This window comes from Protobothrops mucrosquamatus, unplaced genomic scaffold, assembly GCF_001527695.2.
Source record: "Protobothrops mucrosquamatus isolate PMUCROS unplaced genomic scaffold, P.Mucros_1.0 scaffold305, whole genome shotgun sequence".
In the NCBI taxonomy this organism is placed as follows: domain Eukaryota; kingdom Metazoa; phylum Chordata; class Lepidosauria; order Squamata; family Viperidae; genus Protobothrops; species Protobothrops mucrosquamatus.
The window spans coordinates 527,669-546,815 of record NW_015386647.1 but is presented as its reverse complement, the minus strand read 5'-3'; the positions used below and the strand labels follow the sequence as shown (position 1 = coordinate 546,815).

Below are 19,147 nucleotides of genomic sequence, written 5' to 3'. Positions count from 1 at the left end.
GGGGGGGGGGGGGGGGGGGGGGTTGGGCTGAACTTGCTTTCAATGTACCTTATTCTCATTTCATTGGACATAGATCTGAGTCCTGATTGGATTTGGCCCTCCTGTTATTTCCATCTGCCATCCACATTAGGCTATCTGGAAACATTTCAGCAGCCCTTAATACAAATAATTAGAGCAAGTACAGTCTAAATTTTGCAGAGCACCCATATTTGCTGGCAAGATACAAATTACAGTTATGTATTTTCTGCACGTAGAAATTAAATGACTGATTCACCAAATTAAAATGTTCTAAACCACCGTAAAGTCCATGCAAATACCTATTCCTCCTAAGGAAAATAACGAAGAGTGAATAGCTTGCAGATGCTTTAACAGAGGTGGGTACATAAAAGTGATTGTCCATCCATTGTAACATTTCTGAAATTATGTTTTTAGAATACCCATGAAACATAATACAATTGCCACAAAAGTTATTAAACTTCTGGGCATTTTCAATATTAAAATTTTCACATGGAACTAGGCATAAATGCTTTATGGAGTTTCCTACAATTGGCTTGAATGGAAGAAATGAAATACTCCTATTAGGAAAGGAAAATGTTTTCCACAAAGTAAGCAGCAAAATCTAACTAGTATACAGTATATATTAAATTTGATAAACATGCTGCTTTGATTTATCTCCACTACAGAATCCATTACAGATCTCATTGCATGTTTTCTTCTCTTCTGCTCCTGATTACTAGTTGTGTTCTTTTATAAACCGATCAAACTGAAAAGTATTAGATAAAGATATCAATGCATTAATTTCATATCATCTTTTCCAAGATGATTTGCATTGTTTTCTTCTTCCCAGAGAAACAAAGAGATATTAATTAGTCTTATAAAAGTTCTGTGACTTAGGTTAGGCTACTGAGAGTGATTAGCTTTCTGGCCAATTGAAATCTGAGTCTATCTCTTTCCAGAATCTGGCCCATAATCTTTGTCACAATACCATTCACCATGCTGGCTCTCTGGGGTCTAGGACAACTCAGTGCAGCCCACTCGGCACAGCCAACTCGCCACGGCCAACTCGGCACATCCAATTTGCCACAGCCAACTCACTGTGGGACAAAACTTACACTAATATCGAAGAAATGGTGGAATATAATCATTTTTAAAAAGGATGCAAAAGGAGGGACAAAATGAAATGTGAATGACAGAAATTAAAATAATTTTAAAATTATTTTAAATACTTGAATTGTTGAATTGTCTCGCAGTGAGTTGTCCTGTGGTGGGTTGGCCACGGCGAGTTGGCCACAGCAAGTTGGCTGTGGCGAGTTGGCTGCACCAAGTTGTCCCATTCCAGACCCTCTGTCCCAAGCTACAATAGTCATCTCAGTGCAACACAACCTTCATCTTTCTTTCTATATGGTCTTTTTGGTTTTTAACCCTGAGAAAAAATTGAGAATTCCCCCACTCTTCCTACAACACAACCTAAGAACCTAGAGAAGTATAATCTGGTGAAATTGATGGACTGCAATGGTATTTGCTAGAGAAAAATGAGAAAATGCAGGGCAATTGCTGAAATGAAAAGTACTAAATCGATGTTGGTAGTAATCAAGAAGGATCAGGAAGAAAGTTAAGAAATGAGACATTGTTTCTTTCAGTTTGCACCTATCTGAAAAGCATGAAGAAATCTAGGCTAACAGGAGAATTCAAAAGTGACAGGAAAGAACAGAGGAAGAAATTCATTTGGAAAACATATCTTGCTAAAGTTCAAATGAAGACAAAAAAATAAGCACTTTTGAATTCTATATATGGACAACTCAAATCCCATTAACACAAACAGTCATATCCACCATCAAATGTGATAAAATTTAGGCAAATTGATTTTAGTCAAGGGGGTGGGAAATAGTATCAGGTTTGGCATCTTCTCTAAAGCCATCATTTGAAAAAAGAACAGATATATCTCAAAATTTTCTTCTACCGGGACTAGGGGCTCTGAGTTTTTATTTTAAAGTTAAGATGCTCCACATTTTACAGAGAGGATCCAAGTTTCCTTACAACCCAACAAAATGCAGGCAGATAAATGTGACTTGAAACAGTGAGGCATATTCTGTTCCAGATAACACATTCACCTATCATTCTTTCTTTCCTTCCTTCCTTCCTTCCTTCCTTCCTTCCTTCCTTCCTTCCTTCCTTCCTTCCTTCCTTCCTTCCTTCCTTCCTTCCTTCTCACTCACCTACATACACACATGCTTCTCATTTTTTGGGTGCTAAATTATAATCCCTTTCTTTTTATATCATAGATGAGAGAAAGAGATGATAGATGATAGATATGCATGTATGCATTTATATTTCCCTCTCATAGCTCCTCTTTCTTTCCCCACTTGCCCTTTGCTTCCAAGGAGTTCAATGCCCTTGTGCAATTTTACATCCTTTGAAGTGAAGCTGTGGAGGACTACTGTCTCTCCTCTTCCCATTCCCTTCCTCCTCTGTCCCCTATGGTGTCAGTTGCCACAGCACAGCCTGTCTTCCATTCAGTTGTATATGTCTGAGTAGATGTATTTCACAGTCTAATAGGTACCTTCAACTCCATCAACTGAAAGATTAAGCAGCAGCAATAATAAAAAATTTAAGGCACTTTAAGGGAAAGAAATTAGATTTAATGACTTTGAAGAATGCAGCACTTAAAGCTGCCAATCATGGGTATACAAAATACAAACAAGTTTGGAAAAGGATTTTTCAGCTAGTCTGGGGTCCTGATCCAAGCAATTCATACTGCAATTGAGGGTTGTAATTATTATGAGAAAACAGCAATATTACAGTGATGTTTCCTACATCCAATGCACCAAAATCCACATACTCATGAACCTGGAAATCTTTTTTTTCCCTTAACAGTACTGTGTTATACATCTCATATATATTATTTACAATTATTTACATTAGTAATCATATCTTTTTGTTTCTCTGTTCTAGCCAATCATAACATTTGTTCCATATCTCGTAGAATTCTGTTGCCTCCTTGTCCTTTAGTTCTAGCGTAAGTTTCAGGCATATACAAGTTAAAAAAAGACCTCTTTAAGTGCATTTGACCTCTGGAAATGCATCTATGCAATTTTACTGGCAGCAGTAAAGGAGTGGTTTCATTTTGCTATTGTCCAGGATGTTTTTTGACTTCCCAGTCTAACTGTAGAATTCCCAGGTGGTCCTGGGCATCAACCTGCTTTTTTGTACCTTTGCATTACATACTTGCAGCAGAAAACAGCAGCATTAAAGTTCTCTGTTTCCCATAACAATCGTAACAGAGAGGTATGTCCTAAGTATGCATTGAATAGTCTAAGGGCTGGCCAACTCCTGAAGCAAAGTAAGCCCTTTACCTCAAGTGATGGATTCATAAGGATGGCGGGCTGCAGCCCAAATGATTCACTTTCCACAAAGATCCTCAGTGTGTTGATTGCAGGCAAGATGACCAGAGTGCTGCTATGGCTCAGTCTTCCTGACTGTCTCTCCCACAAGTGCCTTACTTGCTCTGATGCCCGCATTCAGGTCAAGATGGTAGAAGCTGACCGTGGTGTAATGTGGAGCAGTGGCCTTCCACCTTAGCTGACTGGTCCTTTCAGGCTTCATCAGTTAAGCCACAAGGATACATGTTATCTATATCAACCCACAGCTGAAGAGCCTTCATTCATCAAATGGTGACTAAACAAAATCTATAAATGATCAGTGAGAGAATATATTTTCCCTTTTTTCCCCTCTCTCAATTGGTCCTGAGGAACATAAAAGATAAAAATCTGTATCAAAACCAATCGATCCTCGTATTCCTCTTTTCATAGACTACTGTATATGCCCACTGTAAGCAATATCACTCTCCTACTGAAAGCTATACACACACTTTTCCTAATCAATGTGAGTTGTTACTGTCTTTATATTATTGGCTTTCAAATGGCAATTTTGGGTTGCCACTTAATCTAAGGTAAAAGTAACTTCATAAAAGTGCCTGGTAGAAAATTAAGAGGAGACCCATGGACCTTCAAAAGTTGAAAAATGTAGGTTTACTGAATTACAGTGGCCTGATTTTCACACAATACAAAATCAATGCCTGGGTTCACACAGCATTCTAAGTGCTCTAGCATATACCGGTAGTTAATTAATCAGGAGAAAGAATGCAGACAGAGAGAAACAGCAAAATTAGGAGTATATTATTTTTGAGACTACTGCTTGTGTGAAAGAGAAATGAAGATTCAGATGTATTTAGGCAATAACATGGTGATGATAAGAAAGCCTAAATTATTTATATGTTTCTACCTGTAAGAGTGTGTTACTGTGTTATTCTTGATTATGGAGAAAAAAACCCAATCAGTCTTTAAACTGTATAAGTCAGAGTCAGAACATTTGCAGAAGAGAAGAAGGAAGTAAAGGCAGCCCTAAGAATATCATCAAAGCAATAGGAGACACATTTCACAGTGGCATCCAAAGCAAAACTTTCAAGGAAAAAAAAGCGCTAAATTTACAGAATCCCTCAACTAATTATCTCTACATTTATTGTTCCTAGTAATTGATAGGTTTATGGGTAGAAATTACTTGTGCCTCCAAACTTGAATTCCAACAATAGATGAGCTAATCTAATGGGCGATTTACATTTTATTCTGAAATGTCTTGAGAAGGTTTGAATCAAACCTGCATCCAGGTGACAAATACACATAATCAATCTCCATGCCAAAAACTTGACAAAGTTTGAGTAGAGATGTGCATAAACTTGAGAAAATGTTTTGTTTCAAGCCGATAACAAAAACTACAGGATTCCAGTATTTCTGGTGAACTTTTCTGTATCAGCCATGGTTCATCAGAACTACAGCTTGAAAAGCTATGGTGGTTTCAGGGTTCATATGACATCAAATCCAGACAGGGCTGTAGTGCAAGGTTTCCCTCCACAGCATGGCACATTCCACTGGCCTGCTCCTCATTGTTCTTCCAAGCAGTCTCTGCCAGGACTGATGTTCACTAAGCATATCCCACCAGCCCATACTGGTAGTCCTTGACTTACGGCCACAACTGAGCCCAAAATTTATGTTGCTAAGTGAGACAGTTCTTCAGTGAATTTTCCCCTATTTTATGACTTTTCTTTCCACAGTTATCAAGTGAATCACTGCAGCTCTTAAGTTAGTAACATAGTTGTTAAGTGAATCTGGATTCCCCTTTGGCTTTGCCTGTCAGAAGGTCGCAAAAGAGGATCACATCATCCCGGGACACTGTAACTATCATAAATATGAACCAGTTGCCAAGCATCCAAATTTTGATCACATGACCATGGAGATGCTGCAGTGGTTATAAGTGTGAAAAAAAGGTCATAAGTCACTTTTTTCAGTGATGTTGTAACTTCTAACAGTTCACTAATTGAACTGTTGTAAGACAGGACAACCTGTATGGGATTCCAAACTTTTCTCTTTTTCTGCATTCATTGGTATGAATGTCTCATCATAGTATATCATCGGTCTGTTGTTAATCTTTTCAGCACTTCCCCTCTCTTCTTTCTGAAGGAGGCTGTCTCCACTACTAATGTCCCACTGCAAAATATCCTTTGGGCCACTTGTTCTTGATCTTGCCAGCACCCTTTTCCCCTTGCTTCCCTACCACCACTCCCACCAGTATCTTAGGGCAGCACCTACCCCCACCTCCAGCCCAGCATTTTTTTTTAATCCCTTCCTTCCTGTGGCCACTGTCACAATGTCCCAGCGGAGTAGATTCCATCAGTTCACTGGGATCTTCTGAGTGTTCTCTTCCTGCAACCATCACCACTGCTGATCTCAAAGGTGTTTTTTTCTTCTTCAAAAGGCAACTGGACTGTTTTTGTTTTTTCTTGAGAAAGAAAAAAGAAAACGTTCCGCTTCTCATCCAAAATTTCATCCGTTCTGATGGTGGGGGGATGGAAGGATAGGTTCCGATAGGATGGGGGTGGGGGAATGGAAGGATAGGTTCCGATAGGATGGGGGTGGGGGAATGGAAGCATAGGTTCCGATAGGATGGGGGTGGGGGAATGGAAGGATTGTATTTATTTGAAGTCATCTGGTCGTTAGCACTCTCTGAGAGCTGTAGAGGACACTTGGGGGTTTATCTGTACTCTCAGGGTCATCTGAATCAGAATGTAATTGGTTGTGGAATCTTGGAACTTCTGCAAGGGCTGCGTTGTAAACTGGAGATAGGAGGTGTCTTAGTCCTCCTCTGTTGAGGAAGGGGTATTCAATTCCAACATAGATGAATTATTTTACCCATCTTTCAAACCAATGGTCCTCTCTATCCAAAATGTGGAGTTTGCTGTCTTCAGAAGAGTAAGCTTTGTCTTTCAAATGCAGATGGACCACACCTGGATGTCTTGAGAATCTCCACAGACACCACTGCTGATGTTCCAGCATGGAATATATTTCCCACCTGAGATCTTCCTCAACATGAGAATCTGTAGTAGCATCTGCAGATGTTATAACACCACAAGTCCCACCAAGTCCAAACAGTATGACTAAAGGTGAGGAACGACAACATCTGTAGCCCAGAACTATTGTATCCCTGGCTTAAGAACAGAATTGTAAACTTATTAAATATATCAGATTAGCTATAGTTCAAATAATGAATTACTGCATAATGTAGTTTGCTTGGCCCAGAATAAGTTGTGGTTTGAACACCATTGTTTAGGTTTTGTGATTACCACTAAAACCCATGACTAAAATACATGATGGTTAGCATAATGAGTAAATGCTCTCACTGTTTAATTTAGAACACATAACTTAACAATTCTTCCTATGAATTGAACCAACCGATCCTATCCACTCAGACGTGTGGCAGAACTTCAGATCTGAGGCACGGCAGCTTATTGTGATCCTTGTAATTAGAGAGGCCAGAAATGAAATTTGGAACATTCTGCATGCAAAGCATGTCTTCTATCACCAGAGTAGTGACATAACTCATTACTCATGTTAAATTTATTAGTTTCCATTTGATTGTACGCCTTATGAGAAATGGCTTGTGCCAATTAAATATATGGACAAACTCTCTTTATAATAAAATTTTATTTATATTAATGAAACCTCAAAATATAAACAGCTGCTGAAAAAGACAAATGAGTGGCAACCCAAGCAGATTCTTCTTCTTTAACCGCTTATCCATACTGCTCTTTTACCAGAATGGGTCAGAAACATTTTTGGAAGGCCGGAACAAATGATACTGTATTGCTTTACACTTAATCTCTCTGATTGCAGATGTGCCTCCCAGGTGTGTTTTAACGTTATTAAAGTACAATTTTCTCCCTTAAGTTACCTTGAAATTTGTGTCTGTTTGGAATGTTGTATGCTCTACTTCATTGCAGTCTAGCCCCGTAGTTTATTAGCTACTTAACAGAGGCTCATGCCCCTTCAACTGAATCAATACTATAGTTTCCCTCTTCTCTAATATCTTTTAGAACTGTTCAGAGCTCTAGAGTTACCTTTATCAGTAATGCAATAATAGCACAATGCTTGTAAGAATTGTTTTGTAAACAGAAGTTTGCTGTTTGGAAACCTGGTAGATTTTTTTCAAAATAGTATTTTTCTCACTCTCAGTGACCCACTTTCCCCTGGGCTTTTATTTTATTAAAATCAGTTGTATATCATTTTACCATTTTACCAGTCACTTGAGGGGAAAGGATTCCGTTCCTTCTTGATTTCACCTTAAGTGACTGGAGAAATAATAAATTGTTCACTACATGACATTGAAAAAAAGTAATAAAGTCCAAGAATAAAAAAAAAAGTAATGAATATGTTAGGATTCAAACCAGCAACTTTCTCTTTGCAAGGCAAGTATTATAACCAATGCATTATTGTAATTTAACTGATGAGTAAATCTAGATTAGAGACCAGCAGGGTGGTAAGAAAGGATTTTTTAAAATGTTAATCTAATTGTTGTATGTATTTCTTGATGTTTTAATTCAGCATAAATTCAATTTACAGTATTTTCAATACATAAATTTTGTATGTAATGTATCTACCTATTTATCTATGTGTGTGTATAAATGCATGCAAGTGCACGCCCACATAAACACACTTACACACATACACACATCCAATAAAGCTTGACCATAGAAAGGAAAACTATTGGCGGTAGGACGACACAGGAGCAGGACAATTGCCCCCTGGGAGAATGTGGTAGCTATTATGAAGTGTCTCAGCCCAGACAGAATTTTCTTAGAGTCAGGCAGCAAAGCACAGGCCAGAGACTGCTTAAGAGCTCTCAGCCTCAGTGCTGTTGTTATTTTCTTTCTTCCAAGCTTGCATTAAAAAAACATTTTTCAATTCCATTTATGAAGAAATTTACACTTTCGGTTGGTTCTATATATTTTAAAAAAATAAAATAAACAAATTCTTAATCATCCCTACAATATACTCTAAATTATAATTGAATGAATTAACTGATGGTTTAATTCAAGATCAATGGCACCAACACAGAATTCAATGTTCAGTGCATTAATTCAGTTGACATTAGTCCATCAAAATCAATCAGGCTTATTTCAAAGAAAAATACAGGTATTCCTTGATTTACAGCAGTTCACTTAGTGACCAATCAAAATTATGACCCCCACCCCCCCAAAAAACTACTTACGACCCAGTCCCGAAGTTACGTATGTTGCAGTATCACAGCGGTTGTCTGACCTTACAAACGACCGCAGAGATGCTGCAAAATGCCCCCTGCCTATTTCTCCCCCATCCTGCCCCGCCAGATCTCCACAGTCACTGGGCCTGTTTTGCTAGCCTCCTGGATTCCACTTGCTCCTCCCCACCCCATTTCCGATCGCTCACTTACCTTTTCAAAGATCTCCAGAGCTCCAAAACAGGCTGATCCATTCCCTGAAGCTGCTCATTCACGCAGCAGCCTTTTTCTCAGATGCTGGTGAACTTATTTTCCTTAGATCTCACGTTCTTATAGCTTCACCAACATATGAGTAAAAATCTGCTATTTTTCTGCCATGAGGCCAACATTCCTGCAGGCCTCATTTCGTCCCGGCCTGCACGGTGCTGCAACAGCCTTCTGTTGGCTGCTAGGTGGCTGGTTTGAATGAGCCACTTCAGGGAGTGGGTCAGCCTGTTCTGGAGCTCTGGAGATCTTTGAAAAGGTAAGTGAGCAATCGGAAATGGGGTGGGGAGGAGCAAGTGGAATCTGGGAGGCTAGCAAAGCAGGTCCAATGTCTGTGGAGACCCAGCAGGGCAGGATTGGGAGGGGGGAGAGAAAGCAACTATGGGGACCCCAAGGGAGCATGAGCTATCTCAGTGGGTTGGGGGAGGCCTTGGGTGGTTGGAAGCAGGTGGCCTGTTCCAGCACTAGGCCCCCCCATGGTCTTCCCCACCCTGAGATATCTCATGTGCACTTAACAATCTGTGCATTCAATTAACAAATGCATTGGGGAAAGCAGGGAGGGATCACGTTCATTTAATGTGATCCAATCAATGAACCCTCAGGTTAAAAATGTAATTGGCAGACTCTATTACATTCGTAACTTGAGGATTACCCATATTTAGGGTGGGAGAGCTCATAACCTAAACAGTTGTTTCTTTTTTAGAAGTCATACCCAGAAAGAAGTGAATTATTAGGTTCCCCCATCCCAAAACATCCATTACTTCTTCTATGCCCACCCCATGAAAGAGGACTGTCAAGACTATTTCAACTCTCTTCAATGCTTCAGATCATTTAAACTTTATTAAGAGTCCTGCTTAGCTCAGAGGATTCTCTAGTTCAGCACCCCATTATGTAATAGTTATTTCTCAGCTGGTGCATTTGTTCACTGACATCTCATTAACTTAGTTGAGCATGAGAACACATATTAATATCCTGCCATAGTAGAATCTTCTTAGCTACCACAATTAGTAGTCATATCCTCCAAACTTTTACCTAATCTTTTGCAAACTGTCCATACTATGTTTAGGAAGAAGGAATGGGTAAGCAATCAGAGTTCTTTACTGAAAGAGTTGGTAATGCTCAGAAATAGATGCAGACTCAGAGGAAGTGTTTATGTCCACAGTGGACAAAATCTAAACTTTTTCTTTCTCATATTTCCAGATACAAAAGACCAAGTTCACATAGGCTTCTATTAAACTGATTTATTGCTAAAAGCCTATGCAGCAGAATTTTCTCAACTAATGCTTAGAGTTAGACAAGGGGGCTTGGGCTCAGTTCTCTTGTGACTAGGTAAGGATTCTAGTCTGCTCCCCTTTTCACTCCACCCCGAGGTTCTGCCATCTCTTGTCCTATATATATCTATATATGCTGTTCAGGTTGTCAAGTTTATAGTGAGCTTCTGTTGTGAGTTATGAGTTAAAAAGGTGAATTATCACATTCTTGGTGATGCACATAAATAGCACATGGCCCAATTCAATATAATAAAACATTCTGTTGGATGCTCCATAGAAAGACTCTTAAAGAGACAAAAGAGATTTGTCCGGTGGTGAATCAGATTCGTTTGCCTTTTCCCTTTGCCAGCTTTACTGCCCATGCAAGACAGCCAGCTCTCCTCACCTTGCCCATCTTTGGCTAATGAGAGTCAATTTACCTGATGTGATTATGTTTTTTTGCATCCAACTCAGAAAGCAGGAATTAACAACTCTCACTTGCCACCTGTACCCATGGAAAGGCAATGGTGCAGCTCAGTGCAGTATACCCAGAAATCACTGTACTTTATAGCAATAATACCTTTTGAAGAAAGGTAATAGCCATATGCAGTCAACAAGAGATGCTTAATGAGAATTGAACCATGGTGGGGTGAAAAAGGAATGCAGTATACCAATCCTAATGGAGAAAGACGTAAAGATTCTCTGCAGATTATTAGGAATTCAATCATTTGTTGTTGTTGTTGTTGTTATTTTCCCCATTCAGAATATCCTGATATCAGAGAAGGGATTGGCATAAATAACCCTTGAGATAAACTAGTTAATTAGTTGCTATTGAATCAAGCTTGACTCCTGGTAACAGCATTGACAAATATTTGCTACCACAATATGGATCCAGTAATACCCTGTAGGTCTTCCAAGGACAGTCTTATGATTTCTTTTATCCCATCTATCCAACTTAAGGCTTGCCCGCCTTTCTACTTTGTTGAATCTTGCCAAGGTTATTATCTGTCCATGTCACATGTTCCAAGTATATGAGTTTCTGCTTGCTAATAATTGCCTCATGGGAGCAGTAAGCCTTTGATTTGATTCAGGACTAACCAATTTTTCTTGGAGTTAATGATATTCTTATTAATTATTTCCTAATCAATAATTTAAATGCTTCTCTCTCTTTTTTTCCTTCCTTCCTTCCTTCCTTCCTTCCTTCCTTCCTTCCTTCCTTCCTTCCTTCCTTCCTTCCTTCCTTCCTTCCTTTCCTTTCCTTTCCTTTCCTTTCTTTTCTTTCTCTTCAGCTTTCACAGCTGTTCATTACCATTGGAAAGACCACTGCAGTAATAATTCTGATCTTTGAAATATTCTTTTCCTTTTGTGGCTTTACCTACCATAAGTTGGTCGTTGCTTTCCTCCCTAAGTTTAATCCTTCACAATGTCCATTTTTATTTTTGAACCCCATACACCAAAACTATCTATCATCTATATCTATCTATATCTTCACTGTCAGATGTAAGTTCGTGAAGCAAATTGGTTATGTTACTTTGTCTTAATAACTGACATTTACCCAGATTATTCATTTTTCATTTTTTTTACTTTCCTTACTTTAAGTTTACAAAATAGTGTCACCTATGATTCAGCTTCCAATACTGACTCCAGCTATCACATATCTTTCAGTCCTGCCAATTTTATAATATACTGTAGTCACTGTATACAAATTAGCTATAGGAAAAAAATATGTGCCTTTATCTCACCCCTTCCCTATTCTGAAGCAATTTCTCCAAATTCAAGTTCTTACAGCAGCTTCTTGCTTATTGTAAAGATTCCTCAGCATCATGTTAGCTATCTGATTTGAAAATGGCTTGTTCATTTGGCATTTCTCCCTGTATGAAAGGCTCTATCTTTCTTTGCAAGATCTTGATTGCTCAAATGTTTATCTCAGTTGAGATTTGAAGATGGCATTTCATCCGAATCTAGGGGTTAAACCCTGCACCTATTGACTACAGCGAAGGTCCCTTTCATGTGTTTTGGGAGAAAAAAGATAGTAGATATGAAAGAGGAAACTATAGATTATATATCCTGGGTTCTTTTTACTCCTTTCCCCCCTCAATTATTTTGATATTCAGATGCTCATTGATTTGGATTGAACTTGCAAGCTGATAGTTTCCCCCATCCTATTTATTTATTTATTAAACTTATATGCCACCCATCTCGCCTAGAGGTGGCTCAAGGCAGGTTAGAATCAATATAAGTAACAAGATAAAACATTAAAACAATGAAAACAGTAAAATTGACTTAAACGTTAAGATAATAAGATAACCTTTATTGACATTTTTTTAAAACTGTGGGCACAACAGCACACATCAAAAATGAAATTTAGTTGCCTGCTCTCAAAGTGAAACACATACATGACACACACCTAAACATACTATGTACAACATATGTATAGACCCACACCCCTACATATACATAGCAAATAAATATTAAATACTGACCATCTTGAATATATTACGGAAGGAGGAAGCTTGAGAGTATGGAATGAAACTATGGCTGAATCTGGATGTTCTGCTACGGATACCACGAAGCCTCCTCCCAGAAGGTAACAAGGAAAACAGGTCGTGAAGAGGATGTGTAGTGTCACAGATAATCTTACGGACCCTGCTCAAGCAGCACTTCTGTGCTATGTTCTGGATGGCAGGGAGGGAGCTGCCAATGATCTTTTCGGCCATCCTCACCACTCTCTGCACCGCCTTCTGCACCATTAACAAAGACGATAAGGAAGAGAGCAAGATGCACAGGAGGTGGGGGTCTTATCTTACTCTATTAACCACCTCTAGAATGACATGGTCAGGCCAATTGGAAGAGCCACATTTTCAGGCTCTTTCAGAAGGTCAAAAGGGTGGGTAGGTATATTACCTGGGAGGGAGGGGAACAATGTTCCAGAGGATGGGAGCCATGGAAGAAAAGACTTAGCCTTAGTAGGAGGGTATCTGTCTGCAGGATCAAGGAATGTGTTCACACTACAGTGTGTACATATAACTTTTATACTTTATACTAAGTATTAGTGAATTGTACTGGTGAAAGTGTAGGGTTAGGAATAGAAAGACTCAAATTCTAGTCTACCAATCATTCAGATAATTCAAGGTGGCAAACATACCCAACACAACTTCCGTCTCCTATTTTCCCCACAACATCCCTGTAAGGTGAGTTGGGCTGAGAATGTGACTGGCCCAAGGTCACCCAGCAGGTTAAGTTGGAACTAGAACTCACTGTCTCCTGCTTTCTAGCCTGGTGCCTTAACTGCTAGACCAAATTCGGGGGGAGGAGGAGGAGAGAGAGAGAAAGGAAAGAGAGAGAGAGATTCCTGATTTGCAAGATTTCTCCCACTCATGCTGTGGACATGTATCTGCACGTATTGGACCACAGTAATTCATCCCTCTTATGATTGAAGACAATGAAGAATTGGTTCAGTTCATCATAAGGTTGAGATGAGGTCAGTGTACTAGCTTGCAGAGATGAGGATGGAAGAAAATTGTGAACTACTTGCAGTTGCTTAGTGCCCCTTTCAAATGCTCAAATGTCCTTTCAGATTTCTCTAATCCCAATGGAATAGACATTAAGGCCACAAAAATAAAACATGGTGGTGGACCAGAGATGGAGTTCACGGTCCTAGAAACTACAAATATTCATAAACACACATTCACATGCACACACACTAATCACATGTAGCCAAATTGCTAGGAGAAACAATCCCTTTCACATTTGCAGTAAATTTCAAGTATTTTTAGTTCTGTCATCAATATTTCATGAAGAATGCTGTATAGCACCAACTACCCAAGAGCTGTAGAAAGAAAAAACAAAGAGTCTTACATCCATGATTTGCCTGTTTTAATTTGTCTCCAAGGCCATTTAACTATATTGAAGGCTGCATCTGTCCCAACTGCTACTACTTTTCTCATGCAAGAGAGTTCATAGTTCACTTACAAACCAGAATTTGTATCTCATGCTTCAGCCAATGTGGCCCCCCAACTAGCTCGGCTATATGGAAGGAGTTATTCATGGCAATCTACCAAGACCCTTTCCCCAGACCCTGGGTGCAACAAGGCTTGACAGTAGCTTCATGAGAAAGGATGGTGGGGGTGGGAAGATTCCAAAGCAGATGCCTAAACAAGGCACCAGTTTCCCTTGTTTTCTTTTCAGTGCCCTTGTTTCTTGGAATCCAAAGGATCCAGGAGTTTTGTTTTTCCCCACCTGGCACAGAGCCAGGTACTAAGCTAACCAAAGAAGCCATGAGATAGCAAAATTCAAGAGTTGTCAGGTTGATCAGGACTACCCAAAATGGAAAAATACTGTATGCCTTTATCCTATTCTTTGAGGTTGAAGGCAAGAATCACAGGGTAGATTCTAAATTCAGCATCATCAGTTATTTAAAACAAATAACAAAAAGAAAATGATGAATCCTGCACCACTTCCGCATCCCTGCATCCCTCTAAATTACCATGTTTTATTTAGTAATAGTCAATCAGAAGTTTAGACTGGATTCCATATTTTTATCCATGAATTCATTTATCAAGTCCTTTTCAAGAACCTGGGATGGGCAGATGTTGTTTGATAGTATTAAAAGTATCATCGTAGGATGTAAGCTGTTCCAAGTAAAGCCGCCTTTTGCAGTTGACTGGTGGTGAATTTGTCAGTGCTGATGATGTTCAAGTGGAGATCCAGTTTTTTAGGGATTGCACCCAAGGCACCTATTACTATTGGTACTTTGCTTTCTTTTGCTACAGTCACTCTAATTCTATTAGCAGGTCTTTATATTTTGTGATTTTTCTCCAGTTCTTTCTCTTCTGTTCTGTGGTCTCCATGTATTCCAACATCCAATTATTATTGCTATTGGTATTTGTTATTTTCGTCAATCAGAAGTATCATACTAAAATGTAAAAAAAATATTGGTTGGTTTAATGGACTTGAACCACTAAGATGTAGTGCATATTTATTCAGTGGCTTCGTTTTAAGACAAGTCATTCAAACTCACTGAAGTTTGTCCCTTTTGTACCGGCTCTAATTGAGGAACAATGCAATTTCTAGTCCATAGACAGTTAACCATTTTTTAAATTCAAACTTCTGAGCTTTAAGCCTAGATTACAGTAGAAAAAAACAACCAAATCTCATTTTGCAGTCCTTGGGACAAAGCAGAACCAAACTAGATTTCACTGCAGTACCACCTCTGAACTGATTTCCTATTTCCACACAGAAAAAAAGAGTTCTGTTTTCTAACAGGCCATATCACAACTCATGCAGCTGTAGGCTGCTACAGCTGAAGCCCTCCAGGTGAAGGCAATGGAAATTGCAGCCAGGTCATCTGGGACTGGATTTGCCATGCAAATTTCAGAAACAGATTCTTGAATATGGAAATTAGTTTCTACGAAGCACAAAAGGGAAGCTAATTGGTGCTCTTCACATAGAGGAGTAGCCATGGACAGTATAGAGCAAGGCTTTTCAACCAGTGGTACGGGTACCACCTGTGGTACATTGGCACCTGGCAGGTGGTTTGCGACCATCCTAGAAAAGTGGTAGCGGGGGAGGGGAATGAGCTGAACCGGTGGCAGCACCACACAAGCCTGAGCGAGAGATGGCTGGAGCTGCAGGGCTGTCAGGGCTCATGGGAAGCGCCAGGATCAGCGCCAAGCTTCAGCTGGAGCTCGGCGCTGATCCTGGCGTTTCCGCTGAGCCCAGAAGAAGCACCAATCAACTGGAAAGCAGCACTGATCCTGGCACTTCTGCCAAGCCCAGAAGAAGCGCCGATCAGCTGAAATGTTGCAGCATCTCCAGGGTCTTATGATTTACATTCAGATGCTTGGCAATTGATTCATATTTATGATGGTCACAGTGTCCCAGGGTCATGTGAAGTGACCAAAACCTGCTGCAACCACCCAGCAGATGGAGGGAATAAAAACCAAACACCCCCCACCCTCCCACTGCCAATCCTCAACAGAAATGCTCACAACAATGAAAACTTCGGACAGGAGGAAGAGCGCGGCCGGGCGGGCAGGCAGGTGTCTTGCTCGGCTGTGGCTTGGAGGGCACTTTTTCAGTGCCATTGTAACTTCGAACAGTCACTAAGCGAACTGTTGTAAGTTGAGGACTACCTGTACTTCATCACTTTTTTCCTTTCCTTTTTTTATCATCAAGTTTTTGACACCTTGCTAGGCGACTGGTGGTACTCGGATATTGCCATATCCTAAAAGTGGTACAATGAGTGAAAAGGTCTAGTTTAATGAAGAGAAGGATGAGGGGGGACATGATAGCAGTGTTCCAATATCTCAGGGGCTGCCACAAAGAAGAGGGAGTCAAGCTATTCTCCAAAGCGCCTGAGGGCAGGACAAGAAGCAACAGATGGAAACTAATCAAGGAGAAAAGCAACCTAGAACTAAGGAGAAACTTCCTGACAGTTAGAACAATTAACCAGTGGAACAACCTGCCTCCAGAAGCGGTGAATACTCCAACACTGGAAGTTTTTAAGAAGAAACTGGACAGCCATTTGTCCGAAATGTTATAGGGTTTCCTGTCTCAGCAGAGGGTTGGACTAGATGACCTCCAAGATCCCTTCCAACTTTATCATCATCATCATCATCATCATCATTAAGGTTGAAAAGCCCTGGTATAGAATTCATAGATCTGAGCCAAACTATATATACTTGGGTTCATGGGACATTTACCCTTTTTAGCATAACCAGGATATCTATCTCAGCTTGCATTTAAAAAAAATATCTGAAAGTAAACTTCATAAATAATAAAGAAAGAAAAGAAATATACTCCCAGCCTAATGCTTTCATTTGTTCTTTTTTCCTGCAGCATCACCAACACTGCCTAGTGTGGGAATCCAGGCTCCTCTTAGACCATTGCCCAACACAAGTTCTGCAAAAGAGGATTGAAGAAATTCCAAAGCAGAGCACAATGAAGCAACATTCCCTCTTAGAAACAACAAGGGGACCATGTTGCTGCATGAAGCAGCTCTGAAGAAGTGTACAGTCAAACCTTTGAAGCAAAGCACTGATATCTTAGCAGTTTTAATATGTAGAACCTCTGGCCCGATATTACTAACCAAGTTTGCTAGTTGAAAATATCCCATTAGGGCCTGTAAAAGGGAAACAGAGCACTCACCACTCCAACTGACATCTTCAAACAAATGGATGTAGAAAGAAAAACCTGTCTTTGTCAGTATATTGTGTATTTTAGAGGGTTACAATAGATAAATTGTTGCTACACACTCTGAATGCAGTAGCAATAAGAAATGTCAAAACTACTCAGTCAAACGTCAGAGACAATGAAGATATTTCCCAGCTCATAGACATACAATGATCTAAACAGCTACAAGTCCACTCTGAACTGGTATGTATGGATTGTGCTACGTTCCATCAAGCAAGAGAAAGGACCATGGCAATCACCTCAAGGCAGCATATGATGATGATGTACATTCTAGTGCTGTGCAAATCAGCAATGAGATTATTTGCCTAGGGGACTGAAGAGGGTGTGACTGAAATCAAGATTGTGATTCAAGAGGCAAAGAGAAACTCCTGATGCATGCTATTTCAAGATTCAGTTTTTTAAAAAATCATCCATAGGCAATGATAGAGAAACACTGAAACATTTGCAGCTGCTTCATTTTTGAGAGAATAAAATGAAATAACAGAAAACGTAACCTCTTTAGAGGACATTAAGTCTGCCTTGATTAGATGGACATACCTTCAAAAGTTTCACTACTATTATTACTACTACTACACACACATACACACAAACACTCAAAATAGAGTAGGTATAACATAGGTGGTACCTGATTCAATAGCAATAACTGTGAGAGGGATCTTGGAGTCTTAGTGGACAATCACTTAAATATGAGCCAGCAATGTGCTGCAGCTGCCAAAAAAGCCAACACAGTTCTAGGCTGCATCAATAGAGGGATAGAATCAAGATCACATGAAGTATTAATACCACTTTACAATGGCTTGGTAAGACCACACTTGGAATATGCATCCAGGTTTGGTCACTACGATGTAAAAAAGATGTTGAGACTCTAGAAAGAGTACAGAGAAGAGCAACTAAGATGATCAGGGGACTGGAAGCTAAAACATATAAACAACAATTGCAGGAATTGGATATGTCTAGTTTAATGAAGAGAAGGATGAGGGGGGACATGATAGCAGTGTTCCAAAATCTCAGGGGCTGCCACAAAGAAGAGGGAGTCAAGCTATTTTCCAAAGCAACTGAAGGCAGGACAAGAAGCAATGGATGGAAACTAATCAAGGAGAGAAGCAACCTAGAACTAAGGGGACATTTCCTGACAGTTAGAACAATTAACCAGTGGAACAACCTGCCTCCAGAAGCTGTGAATGCTCCCCACTGGAGGTTTTTAAAAAAGAGATGCAACAACCATTTATCTGAAATGGTATAGGGTCTCCTGCTTGAATAGGGGGTGGACTAGAAGACCTCCAAAGTCCCTTCCAACTCTTACTCAGTATATATATATATATATCGTTCTGCATGTCTTTTATGATGAAGGTGGTAGATTTGTGAAAAGGACAGCACAGCAGTTTCTCCATTAAAGAGCCTCTAGACAAGATGTACTAAACTACTGCAGAAAGTATTCTATTTCTCCCTAGAAATTAAAACTTTGAAAATCTGTTTAAAAATTAAGGCCTTACTTTTTTTACTTGCTTTTCTCAGATGACAGGCTAGGCATGTCTTGGAAAAATGCCCATTGGCTGTTTTGCTGCTGAGTACTAGATTTTGTTGGGTGCCAGGAGATACAATAAGCTTGGGCCCTTCTGGAAAAAAAAACCCTCATCATCATAGACTTTAGGCCTGATGGGCACTTTTGTAGCACTTGGTTGTTGGTGTTTTATGCACACTATTATTTACATTATGCTTTAATGTAAAGTGAAAGAACCAAGGACTAACAATGGTAAAAATACAAAAAGGAAGCAAATGGAGAGAGAGAGAGAGAGAGAGAGAGAGAGAGAGAGAGAGAGAGAGAGAGAGAGAGAGAGAGAGAGAGAGAGAGA

At 39.7% G+C, this 19,147-nt stretch overlaps 1 protein-coding gene across 1 annotated transcript in view; it reads right to left on the bottom strand.

Moving 5' to 3' along the window:
- GRIN2C (glutamate ionotropic receptor NMDA type subunit 2C) overlaps positions 1-8,840 on the bottom strand; it is a gene marked incomplete at its 3' end in the record, with an annotated part of 30,046 nt that extends 21,206 nt beyond the window's left edge. Inside the window, exon 1 of the mRNA XM_015815057.1 lies at positions 8,800-8,840. Coding sequence (XP_015670543.1) covers positions 8,800-8,840 — 41 coding nt within the window. The remainder of the gene's footprint in view (positions 1-8,799) is intronic.
- Between the last annotated feature and the right edge of the window lie 10,307 nt (positions 8,841-19,147).